Genomic DNA, 22,186 nt, shown 5'->3' with positions numbered 1-22,186 from the left:
AAAATACAGATCCTCTGCATATGGAAGACGTATCATGGGACTGAAAAAATCAGTGTGTCCTCAGCTCTTATGGCTCTCTCTCCAAATTCCCAGAGGCAGCAGTAGCTCCTAAGTCCTAATCCCAGGACTATGCCCCAGCCACTTTATACCGGAGCAAACTCCCTCACCCTGCAATGTGGGAGCCCAGGCATGCACCTACCCCTCAGCCTAGTAGCGGCCACAGAAGAAACTGATGGATACACATCACTAGGAAGAAGTTGTGCTCTAAATCCCCATCATGTCACACACTGTGACATTTTTCCCCTCTGATTTCTCTGAAATCAACGTACAGTCAATTTTTTCTCAGCTCACAACAGTGAAAGATCTTCTGTATATGAGAAGGCTATGGGTGTATCCCTTAAAGAAGATGCTTTTTCAGACAAATGGCATTTGGTCCTGGGAGAATAGGTGTGATGTTGCCAGTTGTGCCATCTGAATTACATCAGGCCTCAAGATGAATAGAGCCCAAATTAAGATCATGAATATAAAGATTCCTTTCATCGTGTTTATTTAGCTGTGCAGTCACGTCACCATCATCTGTTTGCATGCTGTCTGTGAGCACAGAACAAATTATGAACTTGAATCTCTCTCTCTATAAATTCATTTGCACCCTAACCCTCTAGAAAAAAAAAAAAAGCAAAAAAAAAAAAAGCAATACAATAAAATAAAATCCCTGAATAAAAGTGACAGTGATTTATCTTGTGCAAACTCTGGTCCTCTGATTTGAGTTCCAGAAATGTAGGTGTATAACATCTTCAGTGCCATCCTCGTGTAGCTTTAATTTTTTAAGTTTTTTCTGTTACATCCAATATTACAAAACAAGCCATAAATGTCAATGTCCTGGACAGTGCAAACACACTTTATCCCACAGAGTTCAAATAGACAAGGATGATGTGATAAGAAGGAGGAAGCATTCCCATAACTTTAAAGGGTTTAGATGGATAAAAGGCAGAGGCCAATGTCCACTATTATCAACAGCAGTATCATGCCAGTGGCTATCATTTAACAATGTTTTTTAGAAAAACAAAACCTCATCATGAGGAACTCTATTTTTTTTAAGAACATCTGGTCAACAGCATTTATAACTGATGGGTATCAATGACCCCACTGAATGTCTGACAGCAGTTTCTAAACACACTGACCAGCACACTGTCAAATTATCAGTTTGAGATCGCTGGACATTGGCTATCTACATTTTCTTTCCAGCTTTAAAGGGTTTTGGATCCTGGTCTTTCAAATTTAAGAGAGAGTTTATTTTTTGCAGCAGGGGCTAGTGGTGTGTTTTGGTGCAGTACGTAACTGCTCCAGAATACAGAGCAGAAAGAAGAGTTTTGAGAGCACTATGCCACACCAAGTGTGGCATCTCAAGCAGTGGAACTGCTTTATTCTTAACTCAGTTATTCTTGGTTTTCCTTTTCTTTTTACACAACTCTGACACAGATGTTACAGGCTAAGGAAGTTATGAAAAGCATAAAATAGAAGACAGCAAAACCATTACTAAGCCAACAGCTCCCAGCTTCCTTTGACACAGTCCACTTGCTTGTTAGCACTGCTGCTCAATGCCTGAAGACATTCACTCTCCTCCTCTGAACGGTGTTTTCACCTCTTTCCACCCAGCCCAACTGTAACAATGAAGGCAAGGAGCTTCCCTGCCTCCCTGAGCTGTATAGCCTGGCCAGCCTCCAGTAAGACTGAGAACTTCAAAAAGAAAATGTCTCTTGCCTCTCATAGACAGAAGCAAGCAGAAGGAAAAGTCCAGGCGAGATGCTCCTCTGTGCAGTCCCCCCCAGACCACGGCCCCCCTCTTTGAGAATTGGTCTCCTCCAGGGAACTGGCTGCCTTGGCAGGGAGCATCACTGAGGAACTCAGTAAACCAATTCGGAAATCAACTCACGCTAGGAAGGCAAAGGTTAGGGCTTGAACAGCCAACCCTCTGTGCCTCAAAGGCAGACAGCTCTCACTAGCACCTGCCCAGTGACTGCTGCCCAGCATCCAGCCACCAACCCCATGCATCACAGCAGCTTTCTGGTGCTGGCTTCTCCAAACTCATACCTGTTACCCGCAGGAGGCACCTGAAAGAATTTGGCACACATGGGAGGAAAGTAAACTACAGAGGTCTGAATACCTTCCCTTAGTTCTTATTCTCAAAAGTGAGTGAACATGTAAGTATGTGCGTGTTACAAACACATCAGCTTATGAAGCATTTTAGATCCCAAGAATGCACATTAGATATAGAGAAACTGCTGAAAACTCAGTTCTATGTTTCACTGCAAATTAAGGGTCTGAGAAGTCTGCATATTCTACATAATCTTAAAAAATGGGGTTTGGGTTCCCAAGTCATTTGGCCAATTTTGAAAATTTTACCCATGACCATGGTTCATTCCCCTAAACGTTAAGCTGCAGAAACCACTCCCAAAACCAAGTCTGGGAAACAAATTTGCAGTCGCTCAGTGTAGCGCAATACTTAGCCTGTTGAGTCACCATAATGACCACAGAATGGATGGATTATATGATTTTAATAGGTCAGACACCACTGTTTTTTCCTTTACAATCACACATCCTAAAACAACTAAGAAGTAGCTTGAGATAAGTCAGACACATGTGCTCACACGCTGTTTATTCTCAAACGTCATCGCCTCTTCTCCTGACGAATGCTCTTATATTTGCACCTGACCAGACAGTGCTTCTCTTCAGTCCAGGACAAGGATTGACACATGTACACAAACACCCTGCAGGAATGATGGATGTAGTTCTCTAAACACAGCTTCGTTACTCCTCTATTGCACTAGCAGCTTTTGCTGCAGAGTGAGGGAGTTAATCCTGTTCATACCTGAGCCTGTCTTTTGCAACTACAATCAAAACTGAAGAAATTACCACCATTCAGTTCTATTTTTAAACAAACACTGATATAATATCTTTGGGCTGATTTTTTTGGTTTGGTTTGGTTTGGTTTTGTTGTTGTTTTTTCCTACTCTGCAGTTATGGCTGTTAGGAAAACAAACCTTGCAATCTCAAATGTGCAAGCATCCCTATGTGCTGCACACTGCATAACAAATGCAAATGTCTCACGGAAATTCCTGTTAGAAGACACTCATAGAAGAGATAAATTAATTTTTTTCCTCCTAGTGACGTTGCTGATCACATGGAAAAACCTTCTTCCTCACCATCGCCACGTCTTATAGGACAACGTGTTACTGTGTCTCCTCTGAATATCACTCTGCAAAAAATAATATGGAAGCTAAGGGTGAAACTCCATGAACACAACATATAACACCCCAACCCTCAAACAACACCTGCATGGTTTTTTGCTCCCTCCCCACCTCATGCCTTCCTTCCTTCATAACCGAGTACTACTACCTCTTGAGTGGCTTCAGCAGTGCCAGGATGTATGTTTCTTGCTCTGTTTCTCAAAAAAAAAAAAAAAAAAAAAAAAAAGTGATGCAGGACGTGTGGCATTCTGGAGGAATAAAACTTGCCACACTGCAGTCAATGGGATTTGGGGTTTAGACCTTGACAGTGGCAGGGCTTAAAGCAGTTTGCAGTGATGTCACACTCAAATCTGAACCCAAAGGAAGACATTACCTTATAACAACACAAACACCTGACACAACAACAGCAAAACTGTGCTGATGACTGCTACCTATTCGGTGAAGTGTTCAGCGACGATGGCCAGCAGAGGGTTGAACAGGAGCAAGGAAAGATTGACACACAGAGGACACATGAGGAAGCAACTCCATGCAGTAGGAAATAAAGGATTAAAAAACACCTCCTGTGTTTAACGGGTAATATTACACAGCTCTGCCTTAAGAGCTCTAGAGATCTGTTCTGAGTACTCTCATATCACATCATATATAATAACCCAACTGGCATGACCTCTTCCAAACAGGAAAAGGCAATTTCTGATCAATAAAATCTCCATTTGTTTTCTTTTCTTTTTTCCTGCTGGGTGCTTCAGAAAACCAAAAGAGAAGACCGTCCCTGCTCTCCTTGTCTATGCCCCAAATTTTGATCATAAAGGGGAAAGAAGTAGTAGGGCAAGGTACACTGGAGAAAATGTAAGGTGAATAGAGAGATGCAGAGTGTAGCTAAGGCTGGAGCTGTAAAAAAAGTGAAAAAGAAAATTTAGAAATGAATCCAACCAGAATGGATTCTCCTATAAAAATCTCAGCCTAAGATCACAGTCAGTAGTTTTTTTCTCTCTGAGGAGGAGCACAAGCAGTTAGCAGTGTTACCCACAAAGACCCATGCCATTGGCGATGTCTTTCATCGCTGTGTTCTCCCATGAGGATGGTGGCTGTTCAGATGGGTGGTGACAAGGCTGCAGCTGGCCGGATGGGGAAAGGACAGCCTTTACCAACACAGCAACGGGATTTCAGGTGCCCATGTGATGACTGGTGAGTAAAGAAGTGATGTTAATGAAGCAGTGATGGGCGATCTACCTTACGGTTACTTTCAGGAGTTTAATCAAAACACCGTGTAGATGTAGGTATGAAAATGCCACACAGCAAATGACATGAATTAGAAACATATACCTACAAAGAAAACTGAAAGTTTTCAGTTTTCTTGTGGTTAGGAGCCTGCAATCCACTTCATACAGGCAGATCTTTGTGTCCCTGATTAACCTCAGTCAACCAACTTCAATGAGGCTGTGTCTGATTACGGCCCACATTTGTAAGATTCAGAAAATGCTTTCTATAAAAATTTGGTCTTTGGCCAACACTGATTACTGTGTGTAAGTTACATCTGACAGGCGCAAATGTGTCCGTTTGTGAGAATTTAGACTGAAATTCCCCCTGAGACCAAGATAGCACTATTTTTCTTGCTGCTTTTGTAGTCACTGCCCAGCGTAATTATCCTTTTCTTGCCAACATCAAAGCAGAGTGGAAGAGAGGTTTTTTCTCAAAAGGCAGGATAAATCCCCTCGCCTTTAACTTCTGAAGGCTTCAGTTTATGACTCACTGTGTCCAATGTGAAATGAAGTCGTGATCACAGCCAGACCTGATCCAGCACACACTGAAATCAATGGGAGTCCTTCCGTTGACTTCAATGGAAGCTGGGTCACACCCTTAGCAGACACAAGCTGCCCTCATAACAAAACCACCCTCCGGTCTTGGATGGCAGAAAACACGGTCAGCCCGGGAACAGCAGGGATGCCTGAGATCAGAAATTGTCTACAACAAAAAATGCAGGCAAAACCAACAGCGGGACGCATCCAGTGCACCTGCCCGCACTGTGCCTCTCTCTAGCACTATCAGCCCAGACAGAACTGAGTCCAGAGAAAATATTTACCAAAAACGTAAAAAGAGCAGATCTTGGCAAAAGCCAAAATCTGACCCTGAGTGGAAAATGTAAAATAATTGTTCAATCTTAAAATAAAGTCTTCAAATAAAGCAAACACATGCTTAAAGAAATGAGATCAGTACAGCTTAGGAGCTAGAAAGGACTTGCATCGGGCTTTGTAGAGCAGTTTTACACTTGTCAAATGTGAAGGTCGACCCGGGACTTCTCAAAGAAAGAGACTATGAGCATGGGCAACATCAGACTGTATTTTGTATGTTAGCATACCACCAACAAACCACTGTAGGTTACCTGTAACATTCTTCATATGGCTCCTATTTAAAATAGTAATAAAGAAAAACAAAAAATCACAATGAGGGGAAGTGAACCTTTACCACAGGACTCATATAAAACTGTTTCTAGAGCCTGTTTTGAGACTGTCAGAGAAAGGACTGAGGGGGAGCACATGCTTCAGAAAGATTAAAACACTGACTATATGATGTTTGCAAGGAGTCAATTATTGGCAGGAACAAAGCCAGGAGCAAAAGGGAGTATTGATCTCTCAATAGCAGAAAACTTTTGGGCTGGATGACACAGCATTTCTAGATTGGTCTTCACCTTGGTTTACTCATCCCCAGTTATGACGCACTATTATTTGAGCAATTTTTAGGTGGGAGAGGCGGAGTGGCTGCCTCACAGCAGCAGGTATGTCTCAACGCGGTGTCTGTGTGTGACCGACACTTGGCACCTCGGTAGGCCTCGCTGGCCGGATCGCATCTTCCTGTCAGGGCCTGGGCTTGGCAGGCTGGGGAGACACAGGCCCTTCTTCAGCCGGCGTTTTCCTGCACTTATTTTCCATTGAACCAAGAAATGCAGGATGAAGGAGTGATTCTGTTGTGTTAGCAGACACAATCAGCACTAGTTATGAACAGTGAGGTCTTCTGGGGCTGGGCAGCCTGTGCAGCATGATTGAGCCTCTGTGCAACATGGGCAAGCCCCTGTACAACGTGGGTGAGCCCCTGAGCAACGTGGGTGAGCCCCTGTGTAACATGGGTGAGCCCCTGTGCCACAGGTAACGGAGACGCCCTCACTGTGCTGACTTAGCATTTGTAGGAACAGGGAATGACCAGAGAAAAACATGACTCAAACTTGTCAGCAAATTACTGAGCTAGAACTACCCCCCTCCCGACATTATTCATGGATCTGAGGATGATCTTTCCACATTTTACTGTGCATTTTGGGGATATATTTTATTTTTTCTGCTTCATTTCAAATAATAATAATAATAATAATAATAATAATAATAATAATAAAAGAAGGAGAAGAAGAAGGAGAAGGAGAAAGAGGAGGAGGAGGAGGAGGAGGAGGAGGAGGAGGAGGTGGAGGAGGAGGAGGAGGAGGAGGAGGAGAAGGAGGAGAAGGAGGAGAAGGAGGAGAAGGAGGGGAAGAAAGCAGCTGTGGAGAGCAGTATCTGTGCAGCAGGCAGGCTGCAGGCCTGCTGCCAGCCTGTACCTCCCCAGACGCCAGCCGTGCGGGTGCCGGGCTCCCTCCTGCCCAGCGCAGGGCGTCAGCTCCCTCGCTCCCCCGTCCCGCCGCGGCCATGCCGCCCCCCGGGGCCTCCCCCCCGGCATCCCCGCATCGCCCCGAGCCTCGGGAGGGTGCAGGGTCCCCCTTCCCCCCGCCCAGGGGCCACCCGCTCCCACCCCTCTGACTACCTACTTCTTGCAGGGGATGAGCGCCTTCTTCTCCTCCAGGATGCGGAGGCGCTGGTTGGGGCCGTCGTAGGAGACGGCCGCCCTGGTGATGCGGCCCGTGCCGTGCCGGTAGAACACGGTGCGCCCTTCCCACTGCCCCGGGGCCTGGCACGGCTCGGACCCGGCCCCGCCGCCCGCCAGGAGCGCCCCCAGCACCAGCACCAGGACCGGCACCGGCACGGGAAGCGCCATGGCTCCCCCGCCGCGAGAACGGCGGGGGGGGGGGGGGGCGTGGGCGGGAGGAGGGGCGGGGGCGGCCCGCCTCCAAACCCGCAAGGCTGCAGCCTGCCACCCCCCCTTCCCAAAATTATTCCCCCCCTTTCTCAACATCGCCTGCTGGCGGCCGAGGTGGCACCTGCCGTCGTGGGAGACCAAGCGCCAGCATCTCCCCCCGCTGCCCCCAGGCCCCCCTCACAACACGGCTCCGGCACCCCGGGGAGACGGGGGGCAGGGGACGAGTCACTTCTCGACGACATAGAGGGGAGATGGGGGCGGCTGGCCCCCGTCCCGAGTAAAGAGAACAAAAAGTGAGCACTCCCCCCCCACTCCCCCCCCTCCCCCCCGCGTGCCCAACCCCGGGGCTACCCCCACAACCCGCTAGACGGCAGCTAGCACCGCGTCTGTCCAAAGAAAAAAATTAATAATTATTATATATATATATATATATATATATATATAAAGTTTCTGCGCCATGTCTTTCGGGAGAAGGCAGGTTCAGCCCCCCAGGAGACGGGGTCCGGCCCACGCCCCCCCCAAAAAAAAAAAAAAAAGATGCCTTTGCTTTGCTTTGCCCCCCCCCGAGGAGCCCCCGAGGAGCGCGGTGCTGCCGCCGATGCTCCGGGCGGGTGGCGCTGATGTCACGGTGCCCACACACGCACACGGGTCCCCCCCCCGGGTCCCCCCCGGGCCTCCCCCGGGCCCCACGTCACGCGTGCCACCGGTATAAAGCCCGTGCCGCGATTTCCATGGCCGAGCGCAGTCGGGTGCCGGCAGTCAGCGCCGCTCCGCGCCCGTCGGCCGCCGCGACCCGCGGGGAGGCGGCGGCCGAGGAGGAGGAGGAGGAGGAGGAGGAGGAAGAAGAAAAGGAAGAGGAGGAGGGGGGGGGAGGATGCTGCGCGCCTTGGTGGCGGTGTCCCTGTGGCTGCGGGTGAGCCCGCGGGCGCAGGGCGCGCCGTGCGAGGCAGTGCGCATCCCCATGTGCCGCCCCATGCCCTGGAACATCACCCGCATGCCCAACCACCTCCACCACAGCACCCAGGAGAACGCCGTCCTGGCCATCGAGCAGTACGAGGAGCTGGTGGGCACCGGCTGCAGCCCGGTCCTCCCCTTCTTCCTCTGCGCCATGTACGCCCCCATCTGCACGCTGGAGTTCCTCTACGACCCCATCAAGCCCTGCCGCTCCGTCTGCCAGCGCGCCCGCGACGGCTGCGAGCCCATCATGCGCCGCTACAACCACAGCTGGCCCGACAGCCTGGCCTGCGACGACCTTCCCGTCTACGACCGAGGCGTCTGCATCTCCCCCGAGGCCATCGTCACCGACCTGCCCGAGGGTGAGCCACCCCCTCCCCCGCCAGTGCCCCCCGAGCATGTCCCCCGAGCATCCCCCCGAGCCATGGCTCCGCTGCCCTCTGTTTGCAGATGGGAAGTGGACGGACTTCACGCAGGGCGTGCTGGTGCCCGACGGACCCCCGCAGCCCGAGTGCAGGAGGCGAGGCCAGGGTGAGCCTAGGGGGCCTCCCCATGTCCCCCTCCCCACTGCCAGCCCCGCTCCTGCACCCCTTAACCGCTTCCCCTTCTCTTCCTCTGAAGAGCGATGCAGGTGCAAAAAGACAAAGCCCACGCTGGCGACCTACCTGGCCAAGAACTACAGCTACAGTAAGTCTGGGAGGGTTTTCCCCTCTTCCTTTTGCCCCCTCTGCAGGCTGCTACATGCTTGCCCCCTCTGCCAGGTCCCATCGGAAAACTCAAGGGTGCCTGGGCTTCCCCTTCTGAACCCAAGCACGTAGTGTTTTTCCGAGGGAAATATCAGTAGTGTGCACTGGGATCAACAGGTCGTCCTGCAGAAACCGTGCTTGCTACTGTAATGGTCACTCTAGCGAGCGCGGCTGCATCTAACATGAGTCTGGCAACGTGCTGTTGCCAGCTCCTGTTTTTGTCCAGCAGGTGGAATAAACAGAGATTTATCACCTAAATAAAGCTTGTAAATGTGAATGAGACCAAAGCAAGGTAAAACTTTGTGATTTACAAATTTGTATATCCTTTCACTCACCACCAGAGCTTGGGCTGGTGGGGAACTGTCACAGATTAATCGAATTCAGGGACAATTGGCACCAGCCTGGCAAGGAGTTGGCCAATAGTTTTTATGTTGCATGACAATAGCTTTTTATGTTGCAAGATATGTTGGCGATACAGGCAAGTATTCATCCTGTCCTCCCTACCTTCCCATCCCCACTGCTGGGTTTTCTGATGGTAGGAGTCAGGACGAATGCTAGCTAACATCCAATAAACACTGGATTAGATATCTGCAATGTCAATAGAAAAATCCCTATTAACCATTAATTTAACATGCAATATCACGGTCTTTTGCATTTTATGGGCTTTTTCTCAGAGAGAAGCTGTTTCTTCAAGGGAAGTACTCAATTCTTTTGCAATAGGAATATTATACCCAGTCAATTCCTATTTGTCTGATATCAAATGAAAGTAAGTTTGTAGTTATTTGCTTCTTTATTAGTACCTGGAAAAAAAATCTAAGTCAGTTTGGTGGGACTAGGCAAACTGAGCATTTAACTTAGAAAGGAGATTATATACTTTCTTGTCATGGCATTTTGGTACATTTATGAGATATGTTCTTTTTACGTAATTCCTTAGTCCTTTTCAGTATGTCATAGGGATGTGTTCAGGTGGGACAATGAACTTCCCCACCTGTCTGAAATACATGAGTAAAAAGTGCTGTAAGATGACTGTTCAGAAATGAAATGCAGGTGTTAGCCACACAAATTCTGATTCCAGTGACTTCAGTGAAGTGTTGGGATTCAAAATTTAGAAAAGATTGAAGGATTTCATTCTGTTGAATTTGCAAAATCAAGCTTTTGGTTTTGACTGGTAGATTTTTATTCAGCCTCCACTAAAATAATTAGATGTTCGCATTGAAAAGGGATTGAGAAACAAGACAAGGGAGAACAAGCTGCAAATAAAAACCAAAGTTTCCTGAAATCCTTTAAGGTAATATATATAGCCAAATTGTATTTCTGTCTGGTCAGAACTTCTTTTAGTTGTCAAAACTGAGAGCATCAGAGCTGATTATATGCCGATAGCTATACCCTTAGGTATAATTTTAAAATGTTTTCATAAATCACTCCCTGCATCAAATATCTTTTATGCTAACAGTGCAAGGCCAACACTGGCATTCACTGCTGAAAAGAAAATTCCACCTAAATTTCTTGTAAATATTATGGGCAAACATTTAAAAAAACAAAACCAAAAGTGCATGTTATGCAGGAGCTGAAATACTATTTGGCTTTAACCAGACTTGAAAATGGATGGTGAGTCTCTAAAACTGAAATTCTCTTTCTTCTTTCACAGAATTTTGTGACTGATGATAGGACCCTTCTTATTTTGAAATCTCCTATAGACAAAGTCCCTCATGTAAAATTTTTGCTTCATTTCTCTGACCTGGTGCTCACTTCAGGACAGTGGACAATACCCCCAGGGTGCTCAGGGAGTCATGCAGTCAGTCAGGTGTCATCCGCAGAGCAATCTGCAGAGTTTCTTCTTGTGGACATGCGGATTCTTCAATAAAAGATAAAAATGTGAATGCTCGTGTGTTCAGAATGAGAAGAACCCTCTTCAGAGTTTATTTTATATGAGAATCTTACTACTGATACATATCTGAATGTAAAAGAATTTTAAAAAGTGTTAACTGGGTGCATCACGGAAAAGCCAAGCCTCATCGTTTTTTAGTACGTGTTTCAAACCCTCCTTTCTTTCTTACATTCAAGAGAAGACTTGAGTTCCTGGATGCAACCTGCACTGAAATGACTTTGCTATTGCAAAGGCTGGATTCTATTGCAAAGGCTGGATTCAGGTTAACTGTCTGTGAGGTAAATTATTCATTGCTTAATTGGCAGTAGCAACACGTGGATATAGAACAGCTCTGATTTATGCGAGGGGTTGTTCATGGCTGAGTCAAAGGAGCTGTTTGTGCGTGTGATTCCCGGCTAGATTGCTTGGCCTGATCTGGCAGGGATTTAAGCACATGTTTAATTTCACAGTTGTCAACAGTCCTGCTGAAAACCAAATTGGGATCAGGCCTCTGTTATTCTAAGCCACTGTATGTGCCCACACATGGAGAAGTAGTTCTGGTTTCACAGCCAAAACAACAGCTTTCAATTTAATATGTTTTATTTAATTTTAGGTTGTGTTTAAGTTTCTGAGACTGTTTGTTGTTCTTACGCCACTTTTTTTCTAATTGCAGTCATTCATGCTAAAGTAAAAAGGGTGGAAAAGGGGAACTGCAATGAGATAACAACTGTGGTTGAAGTAAAAGACATTCTGAAGTCTTCGATGCCGATTCCTCTGTCCCAAGTGCCTCTTCTTACCAATTCCTCCTGCCAGTGCCCACCTCTGCAGCCGAAGCAGGATGTCCTCATCATGTGCTATGAGTGGCGCTCGAGGTGAGCACACGCTGTGCAGTTCAGAAAGGTATTATTGCTGGCTGTGGCAGGAGGGAAGGAGGGACAGCACAGCTCCCTTTCTGGTCATAAGCCTGTTTGGCAAGCCTATAGTTAATATTACACCTACATGTTTCAATTACCTTTGTGATTAACTTTTTCCATGTAGTTAATCGCAGCTCTAGTCCACAGCGCAGCGTTACAAAACCTGGCTCACAGATGGAGCACAACCCCCGGTATTGTTTGGTGCTGGTGGCATGCTGCTTGAGGCACCTCCAGCTGTTTGGCAGGGTGTTTTAGGACCGCCGGCCACCGGCGTGAGAGGCTTCATATGGTATGAGCCCAACGGTGGTCCGGTGGTCCGTGCTGGTAGTACCGTGCAGTGGCTCAAGGGAAAGCAGAGTTCTGCTTTACTAGCCCCAGGGGAGGGGACGGGAGCTGAGGGAGCCCACAGAGCAGCTGCAGTCAGGGCCAGGCCTTCTCTGCTGGCCTATCCATACTTCGGACCAATGCCATCAGTGAGATGTTTCTGATCCCACAACCACACTGGGACTAGCCAAAGCTGCAGCCACTGGAGCTCTGCTGCCCGGATGGCAGATGAAAAGTAAATACTCTCAGTGCAGCTTGCCAGTTCTGCTGTAAGATTAAAAGACAAAACAAAACTAACTTTACCAGACCTTGCCTCTGGCAGTCAGCCTAGCCCCAGGCATGGAAGGAAATCCAGCATGCTGGTCTGGAGCAGAGGGAGTGATGCACCGCAGGATGCTTTTCTTTCTGGGTTCTTGAGGCAGAAGGCGACATCCCATCCCTGTTAGCACCCCAAGGGTACCAGTAGCAACAGAACCCAACAGGACAGGTTGTGGTGTGATAGGTACCTGGATTTCCGTGCTGTGGGTTGGAGGTAAGGTTTTTAGTAAAATGTGCAAGCTATTTTTGCATATGACTGATAATGGAATATGTGCAGCTCTAAGTATCATAAAACTTTTGCATGCAGAGCTTGATGGGCCATATCCATATTTTCAGTCATGATATTTTAAAAGTCTTTTACAGGTATTTCTAACAGCTGTCATCTCATACTGTATTACCATAACTTTTTTTTTTGTGAGCTAATGGGCTCATGAACATTTTATTATTATGAGTATTTTATTATCACATAGCACCTTGGCTCTCCAGATCTGGAAGTATTTCACAGAGATTAATTTAGAGCCCTCTACTTGCATTGGCTACATTAGAGAGAGATGCCCTGGGTCAGGCAGAAAAAGTATGACCAAGATACCTATTGAGGAGCTCTGAGCTGCAGAGCTTTGCCAGAGCAGACCCTCAGGAGGTTCTTAGGGGGAAGAGATTTCAGAAATGAAAGATCCCAATCAGCTTCTCCCCTACTATGGAAAAAACACACCGATCTCTAAATATTTTGTGATGGTTTTTCAAGGTCACTGAGGTTTTTAATTTTATATGGATTTGCAAAAGAAACATAAGCTATTATATGTGTTTCCTGTTGAACTCAGTGGTATGCAAACGGAAGGTTTTGAGTTACAGTAGCTTTTTAAAAACATGTCAGAGGCAAAATGGGTGGAAGCTGCAGCCTTCCCAAAGTCTGCAAAACACCCCTTTCCCATCAGTAGGAATAGGATTTCACTCGATAACAACCTGAGCAGGAGCTGCATCAGGTGTACATCATGTCACAGTTCATTCATCATGCTGTGGCCATGCCTTCAATCCTGTACATTAATTCTCCAACCTCTCCCTGAAACAAAGAGGTGATGTGGATCATGTCGGTCTTGGTTCTCCAGGGCGTGTGCTCGCTGTGGCCCTTTCGTGTTCGGGCAAAGTGGATGCACAGTGACTAGTGGCTATGCGTGGGAGCATTTCGTACTCCTGTTGAACTGCCATGAGTGACATCATTGCTCATGGACACTGGGGAGTCAGGCCCCGCTGCGCTGTGTTAACCTCACCCACCAGCAAAATGCTGTACAATGGCATATTAAGGCCCAGTGTCTCAAAACAAACAAACAAAAATTAGCGGTAGAGAAGATGCAGAAACTGCAGCAGCAGCCCTCTTCTACAAAATAGTTGTTTCAAGCTTAGGACTTAGAAGGTGTGCTTTAGAATAAACTACTTTAGAAGCTTTTTAAGGCATATACTATTTAATAATTACACTTTGGTTTCCTTCATTTCATAATATCTAGACTCAGTATTTTATACAGGAGCTGGCCAGAATTAATTGCTAGACAAATAGCAACACTCATACATGTTCCAAATTCACTTTAAAACACTCATTAAGTAGCTATGAGTAGCAAATACATAATACCATCCTAGTGTATTTGTAGGTATTAATGGAGACAATTATAAGTCGTTATGTAATGTTACCATTTGTCAGAGGAGCTGTATGAAGTGGTGCATATAAACGTAGCTTTTTTCCAACTCAGAAGTCAAATGCATTCATTTAAACTGCTCTTCTACACACACACACACACACGAACACAAACATATATAGTGGACATAAGCAGAAATCTATGTGAAAGACATTTAAACAGTTTCACGAGATGTTACCCAACTCATCACTTTTTGCTACCAGCAATCAAGACAGAACAATTTTCCACCACTGAATAGTTGCAGGTGAAGACAGAGGGCTCTAAATGTTTTCTCGGTACTACTTATGTGCTGTAGTTTTGGCCATAAAATCTGAAGGAAAGTGATGGCTTTTATGTTTTTGTTTTTTTTTGATTGTTTGTTTCTTGAAAGTCTGAAATATGTTTCTGACCATCTTCCTATATCAGTACCAGTATCCAATGGTTTGTTTCAACCTCAACCAGTGCAAATTCATCTGGAATGACATCTCGGGAATCAAAACCAGAACTCTATGTTACATGTATTATTTCTTAATTTTCAGGTTGATGCTTCTTGATGGATGTCTAGTTGAAAAATGGAAGGATCAACTAAACAAAAGATTTAAGGTAAATACAATCAAAGAAAAGAATACTGATATTCTTCATAAAAAGTTAAACATCTTTGTGCATTTTCTGTCATTGAATATCTTGCTTGACATTCAGATATGTAGAACACTTCTGGGTATTATTACTTTCACTTCAACATTTTAATACCTCCAAAAGTCAGGCTATTTTTCTATGCATACTTACATATAAATGTAAGTGAAAATGAGAAAAAATTACTCTTTTATTTTAGAGTCTCTAACATTTTATTTCTATTTTATTTGCAAACTATCCCTAAGTAGTATGTTGGATGATCTTTGTGTGAGCTCTCATTACAATAATTACGCTAGGACTTTCCTTTATAATCACTGCTAAGTGAAGTAACTGCCAGGTGATATGCAGATGAATATATAGTACACACTATGTAAGAAGAGTAGTTAAAATCCACTGCACCTGATAAATGGGCTTTGCAGCATTAAAGACTGCAGGCCTGAGACACAGACTTCTCACCAGCTATTTCTAACTGAAGACCCACTGAAGGTATTGAGCATCCTCTCACTGTTTTCAAGGAATATGGAGGGAAAAATCTATAGTACAGCGACCTGGGAGGCAGAGGCAGCAGATGCCCTCACTTGTTATCACTCCCTGCTTGTAAACTCTTTATAATGGAAAGAAGGGGTTCCTCACACTTTCAGAGATGGAAGAAAATTATTTCTGTAATTCAGAAAAGGTTTCAGAGCATTAAAGATATGTAGGTATACAGACTTTAATTATGGCCCATGGATAGATGTTAGGAGGAAAAAGGTTACATGTTTACTTCAGTAGGAGCTTTTAGATTGCAGAGCAACTTCTTGCAGGAAACTGTATGATGCTTTTATCATCCCCCCTTTCTCCTCTTTTACTCGTGTAAAACCTATGTGTGAAAAAGAAATTGTACTTTAATTTTTTAAAAAATAAATATGTTGCAATTGCAGGTGATACCAGATGGGATTTAGGAGAATACTGACACATGACTTGGACTCCTGAAATCCGTTAGCTGTAAACTTAATGGCCTGTTGCTGGCAGACAGTGTGTTTTAGTGGGCTCCTCACACTGTTTTTTCATTTCTAATTGTGTCCTGAAACCTGATTGGACATTCATTTCCAGACAGTCAAAATAGACGCACGACTGCAAAACAAACTACTTCTCAAAGCATATATCTTTCCTTCTGATACTAACAGCTTCATAAATTAAATCCTTATCTAAACGTCTGCATGGGACACACATAAATGCTGGCTGATAGTTTTTGTTTTATAAAGATGTGTATAATGACCCTGACTACATGAATATAGCCACCACGGAGCTAGGTGTTGCAATCTTCCGTTCTAAAGACTTGCATCTTTTGTCTCTGAAGACTTGCATCCAGCATTTATCTTGAGTTACAGCTTAAAGTGAATGTTTTTAGCAGTCTGTGGACCACATAAGACTGCTACACATCTGTTAACATAACCACAGCATGGCTGGTCTCTTCTCTAGCCAGGCCAAGAGTCTGAGTAGCAACAAGGTCAATGCAGAGAAACTAAACAGGAAAGCTGCAGAGCGTTTCTCTTCCTCTGATCACTGGGCAAAGCCCCCATCTTTGTTTCAGATAAGAAAGTTCATTATTAGAGGGGAAAGGTGAGACCCCCTCCAGCTTCTACTATCTACCTCACTTTCCTTAAAACAAGTGTTTCTCTTCCTAAAGGTGAAAGACTGCAATCTCTGCCACAGTGTTGTGGATCTCTCCATATTTTGGACCACCTAACCACTTAACCTCTCTTCAAAAACCTGTTTTCTAGCCACTGCACTTTGGGGTTTGGTAGTCTGGTGGGCTCATTGATCTAACTGCTTTCCAAAATTTCTCAGGGATGCTACTGAGTAAAGCTGCAGATACATTATTCACAATTGCAGACTTTTCATAGGAAGACTCAAGTAGCACCTTCAATAAGACAACAAAGAATGGTTTTGCAAAATGAGTCCCTGGGAGCAGATCCTGTCTTTTTGATGGCAGGATGCCCACTTCCCTGGATTTCTGGAAAGGCACAAGAAGCACGCTCACATGCAGCATGCAGCCAAGATGTGCAGTTGTCATTTTCATCAGCTGGTATTGTAGAAATTCCCCCACCCAAGAATATGTCAGGTTCCCACTACAGCCAGCTATAACATACTGAGATCAATGGCTCTACAGAATAGAGCACAAAAATGTTAAGACCAGCACTGGTGTCAATGGTGCTGGACAGTTTTAAGATGCAATTATTTATGGCAATGTCTTTCTCTAACTCATCCTCTTTTTCTGCCCTTCTGCAGAGGTGGGAACAGAGACTGCAAGAACAAAAGCTGCGAATGACCCGCAGTAAGAACCAAAATGCAGGGCGCAGTGGTCGGAGTGGGGCCCCAAAACCATCAACCAAGAACACCAACCCACTAGTCAGTGGCCCCAAAAAGGCCACTAAACCGAGAAATGGCCATAAAGAAGCCAATGCTAAAAAAGTATGAGTGTGACGTTTCCAAAAGACTTTTCTTGCATGATGAGGGTCACAATCTGGCTTGACTGGCATGTTTTATTAATCCAGAACTCATCGACTTAAAAACTCACTGCAGTTTCTACATAGACATTTTTGCTGCACTTTACTTTTAAAGGTTCGCTTTTCCTTTCAAGCCACTGAAAACCATAGAGCATAGGTTTGCACTAATAAGTGGTAGGCATATTCAGGCTGACTGAGGTTTACCTTGGGGTTCTGATTTGCAATTCTAGATAGCTCTACCTTGGCTGCTAGAAGTTTTATCCCCGTGTCCTGGTTGCCTGCCCTGTTACCCTCCAGAGGCTGGGAGAGCTGTGTGGTGCCCCTCTTCTCTGCTCAGAAAGTACTCTCGGCAGCCGGGTGTGTTAGCTGGAGAGTTAGTCTCGGTTAGCCTGGTGAGTTGGGGACCACGGCAACCGAGGAGCAGTAGAGCGATGGTAACTTAAGGCAGAGAGCTGGGGCAGTAACTACTCCAGCTGCCGGAGCTGAATCTATCTGCTATTTGGAATCACGGCCCTTGTTCAGAGCATTCGAAAGCATAGCTTACCAATAAGCATCTGGGTATGCATTATGTGATTTTATTTTTTTATGTGTGTGCCAGAAATATGCTCACACTGTTAGCATTTGAATTTGTGAGTTTGTGTAGCAAAAATGCATTGAAAGCAAACTAATTTTTTTATTGTACTTCAGGCTGGCTTCTGTTGTTATAATTTCAAATATATTTAAACATCTAATTGAAAAATCAGTATTTTTTAAAAGGACAGATTAAAGTGAAGCAGATCTGCAAAATTCTTTAAAATAACATATTTTTGCTGTAATATAGCTTTGTTACAAAAACTGGAAGAGAAGCATTATTCTAAACAAAACTGACAGCTGCTGTACAGTATTAAAGAAAAGATAAAGCTTCGTGTGGCTCCATGTTCACTTGGATCATTTTTTATCATTTGATACCATATTTCTAAATCTTGCTCTGATACCAAGTACACAAATAAATAAATAGATAAATAAATAAGTAAGATGGCTTGTTCCTGTTAATGAACTTCTCAAAACAACTGTCTAGCTGCAGTTTTGCTGATCATAAGGTAACATTCCCCCTGCAATATGTCACAGGCAAAGCAGATGCTACTATTTATGTACTAAGATTTACTGCCCTTTTTAAGCTGTGTGAGCTACTAAAATAGCAAAGGTCATATAAGCCTAACTGGCATAATCCAAGATGGCATTTATGCTGTTCCTGTCCAGGCTCTACCTGGAGAAGGCAGTATAGCTACCACAGTCAGATTTCCATTAACAAATAAGGAGATTTCCCTCATCGACATCATAAGAACTCATGATAAATGTCTTAAAGACCTTCAAGAATTACTACAGCAACACTAAGGTCTAGACATGATGTTTCTAATATCTATAAAGCAAACCTGCTGTTTATAATGTAGAGATGGTCTACATCAGGAAAAAAAAAAGAGTTAAAGCTGATCACGCCAATATATTGATCTATGTTATTACAAGATTTCCAATGAAATTTGCATACATGAATTTTAAAACAGAATATGCCAGAGTGATTTTGGTAGTAGCAGTAACACATTTGGCAATATGCTAAATACAGGCCAAAGACATAAATTGCAAGTTAAAATGCTTAAAACAGAAGGACAGAAGTGGTAGAGAAAAATTGAGAAATTGAAAAACAGCATGCAGGGTAGTTCAGGGAAAACGAATGCAGCTTTCATGGTCATTGGTTGAGTTTTGAACTGTCAGCTAAAATATGCGAAGGTCAGCATGTGTATGTAGGTCCTTCCTGCTAATTCTGGGCAGATGCAGAAATTTATCTCTACAGAACATCTGCAGAATTGGATCCAAAATTCTATCCAGATGCCAGAAATGCTGAGCATATGCTGCATACATTGACTTCAATGAGAACTGTGTGTGTTTGACATTTTTAAAAAAACAGACCACAAACTTTGGTGCCTAATTATAGACTACAGGTGTAATCTTAATCCTGTGTGATGAAATGGAAAAGCTGAAACTGAAATCAAATAAGACAGAATTTCACTGCAGTTGACTAAATTAGGTAAGTTTGAAAATGATAACTTAAGTAAGCATGATCTAAAAGATCAGTATGATTGGAAAGTTTCTAAAATAATTTTTATGCTGTGTAGCAGGAGTTCTTAAGCTTTGATCAACAACAATATTGATGCCAATTTAAAGTACCAAATAATTATGTATAAGGATATCCATTAAAACTGAATGACAGTCCTATCAATGTGATGTTGAAATAACAAATACAAAAGTCATGATATTTCACTTTGACAAGTTTTATTGTGAACATAGTCCAGTGTGGTCATTGAATGAACCTTTTGGAACAGCTAGCTAGACTTCATAGCAACTTTGCATACTATTTTTTTCTACTGTTAAAATAAAACCTTCTTCATTTTTTGATATCAAAGAAGTAAAATGCAAAAATTATTTTCTACAGAGAATTTTCACCATTCCTTTTGTAAGCTACCATCATTACACTAAGTGTTTCATTATGCTGGTATAAACTTTGATGCATCAAACCCAGTATTTCCAAATTCCTTGACATATTTATGTATGCTGACTTAGGTTGACTTTCATTCTGATGTGGTAAAAATACTGAAGATGGAAAGGCAATACAACAAAAAACAGGAGATAGCACAATATAAAGAACAGAAGTGCAAACAGGGGAAATGGATTATTAAGGTAGTGTTTTCCCCCAAAATAATTTTCTCTATTTTTTTTATGGAGCCATGAGTCAAACCAATTCAGTACTAATATAATTCACTCCATTTTGAAAATCTTTTACACTTATTAATTCACTGTGACATCAAATGCTGGCTGAATCCAGACCCAGACCATCTCTGTCCTCCAGCCTGCTGCCCTTCCCTTACAAAGGTGCGAAGCATATGTTAGAGCAGCAAGGGCTGTTCAAGCAGGCAAGTGCGTCCTCCTCCACTCCCACATGGCCAGCTCACCACCTCTGCTCCTTCACATGTGGCAAGAAGTCAGACTTGGCTCTCCTAGTGCACATCCATGGCCATATGTAGTCATTGCCATGTTAGTGCACCCTGGCACCAGAGTCACAAAACCTAGATTTAGCAGAGTGGACAAACAGTGTCTATTGAGAGAGGAAAGTAATTATTGTAGCTATTTACAGCTGAAAAATTAGCAGGCCAAAACTTGAAGTGTCAAATGCTTTTTCTCGGTATTATAGCTGCCTTCCCACTGAGGGGCTTGACATTTTTTTTCATGTAAAATAAAAATGGCCTGAAACATTGAACAGATGTTTCTAGTGAGTGTCTTGCTACCTCCCACACACATGTACCCAGTTTAGTAAGAACTGCCATTGAATATTTTTACTGAATGTTCTAACCTCAATTCCAAAAGAACAAAACCTGAAAAAATATTTGCTCTAATTGTGAATAATTGGCACTATTTTAGAAACTCGCCGTAAATGCAAATCAGAACTCTTTTACGAACGACTTAAAAAATAAAAAGAAAACCAAGAACAACAAAAACCTATAACCTCCCCTCCAACAGGACCTAAATGACCCGGTCACTTTAATTCAGTTCAGTGTTGTAATTTTGTTACTTTTGACCAGTCACTGCATATAACTGAGAAATACTTCCTGTACAAACAAAAAGAAGATTTTCCAGTCCAAAATACTCAAACAGCTCTTAAAATTATGTTCTCTACCATTGTAGCCTAGATTCCAAATGAATGAAATCTGAAAAAATATTTACTGCAATTACGCAAAATTGACCCATATATTTTGGTTGTGCTTGGTGGTTGAATGTAAATGCACACTTGAAAATATTTCCTCAGCCAAAGTTTTCTTGTAAACCACATCAACTCCAATTAATCATGCAAATAAATACAAATCCATTAATATGGGTCAGCAAACGTTAGAAATTGTTTACATTTATAGTAAAAAACAGTAACTTGCAAGAACCTGCAAATAAGTATTTAATTTCTATAGAGGTATATTACCTCTAATTAGTCCTAGTCAAGGCTCTGTGGTAACACTACATTTAATTTCAACTGCTGCCACTATTTTTCCTGTAACATCCCTGAAATTAAACACCAGCCTTATTAGAGGGTGAAACAGTATTTCAAACTTGCTTGTTAGATATGTAGGAAATTCAGGGTGGTCCAGGTATTCTATTAATATCAGACTTGCTCCTGTTGTTAATGTCAAAAGGCTTGTGTATCAAACAGTATGGCAATAAGCACAAAGAAAAACATCTGCACAGAAGGACACACTCTCCTTCTCTAGATAAGAATATTAAAATCAAAACATACATGTATCTTATATGCCAGATGTCATGTGCTACAGATAGAAGGTTAACGGATATATCAGAGTGATAAAAAGAAGTCCCAAATAGACCAACACCCTGGGTATTTTGATTCTTTTTAGTTACAGTATGATGAAAACTTTTGCTTTTAGATACTCAGAGCACATCAATATTTATCCTCTGAGCAAGGTAATCAGAAAGCTAATCATTCAGTCACAAAGGACTGTGGATAAAGCTAATAGATACTTACAAGTTCTGACCTGCCCATGTACCTCCTTCATTGGAAAACCACTGCAGCAGTGCACATCCACAAGCTGATCAACTCCATCTTCTTCATGGGGAAAAAAGCTTTCTTTCCAGTTCCCTTATTTTACATGCAGTAATGCAGTACAAATTCTCACTACAATAAGGCATATTAATTCTTCTTAACAGTATCTTCAAATTTAGAACTAGCTTATTTATCATTCTAAAGTAAAACAGATCTTTAAAATAATCTTACTGTCAGATTATGATTTCATTAATGTTCCTAAGCAAGGAAATATGTGGTCTATTATACAAATAAACATTCCCTGTGGTTCCAGTTATCTCCTGCTGGGACAAAAATTTGAAGAAAATTATGTTATCTTTTGTTAGTGTTGGAAGAATTTTCAACACATCTCTGCAAC

General features: G+C 43.4%; 2 protein-coding genes across 3 annotated transcripts in view; one reads left to right on the top strand and one right to left on the bottom strand.

Moving 5' to 3' along the window:
* EPDR1 (ependymin related 1) overlaps positions 1–7,302 on the bottom strand; it is a 32,839-nt gene extending 25,537 nt beyond the window's left edge. Inside the window, exon 1 of the mRNA XM_040550399.1 lies at positions 7,036–7,302. Within this exon, the coding sequence (XP_040406333.1) occupies positions 7,036–7,262 (227 nt within the window). The 5' untranslated portion in view covers positions 7,263–7,302. The remainder of the gene's footprint in view (positions 1–7,035) is intronic.
* Positions 7,303–8,033: 731 nt separating this feature from the next.
* Positions 8,034–18,219, top strand: SFRP4 (secreted frizzled related protein 4). Of its 2 annotated transcripts, XM_040550397.1 has the most exons (6): positions 8,034–8,620; positions 8,709–8,789; positions 8,880–8,945; positions 11,545–11,743; positions 14,634–14,697; positions 16,999–18,219. In XM_040550397.1, exons 1-6 carry the CDS (start codon positions 8,179–8,181, stop codon positions 17,185–17,187), a joined length of 1,041 nt encoding a protein of 346 aa, XP_040406331.1. In that variant the 5' UTR covers positions 8,034–8,178; the 3' UTR covers positions 17,188–18,219. The 2 variants fall into 2 exon arrangements, with proteins under 2 accessions (XP_040406331.1, XP_040406332.1); XM_040550398.1 differs by lacking the exons at positions 8,709–8,789; positions 8,880–8,945 and having other exon boundaries at positions 8,106–8,620.
* The last annotated feature ends 3,967 nt before the right edge of the window (positions 18,220–22,186 follow it).

This window comes from Cygnus olor, chromosome 2 (assembly GCF_009769625.2).
Source record: "Cygnus olor isolate bCygOlo1 chromosome 2, bCygOlo1.pri.v2, whole genome shotgun sequence".
NCBI lineage: Eukaryota > Metazoa > Chordata > Aves > Anseriformes > Anatidae > Cygnus > Cygnus olor.
Note: the sequence above shows the minus strand (reverse complement) of the source record. Positions and strands in the feature narration are given on the sequence as shown.

What these genes read in the sequence shown, in the direction of transcription:
- SFRP4 (XM_040550397.1), top strand. Translation starts at nt 8,179, where the DNA reads ATGCTGCGCGCCTTGGTGGCGGTGTCCCTGTGGCTGCGGGTGAGCCCG. An exon ending in CGTCACCGACCTGCCCGAGG is followed by an intron (nt 8,621 to 8,708) that starts GTGAGCCACCCC and finishes CTCTGTTTGCAG; the next exon opens with ATGGGAAGTGGACGGACTTC. An exon ending in AACTAAACAAAAGATTTAAG is followed by an intron (nt 14,698 to 16,998) that starts GTAAATACAATC and finishes GCCCTTCTGCAG; the next exon opens with AGGTGGGAACAGAGACTGCA.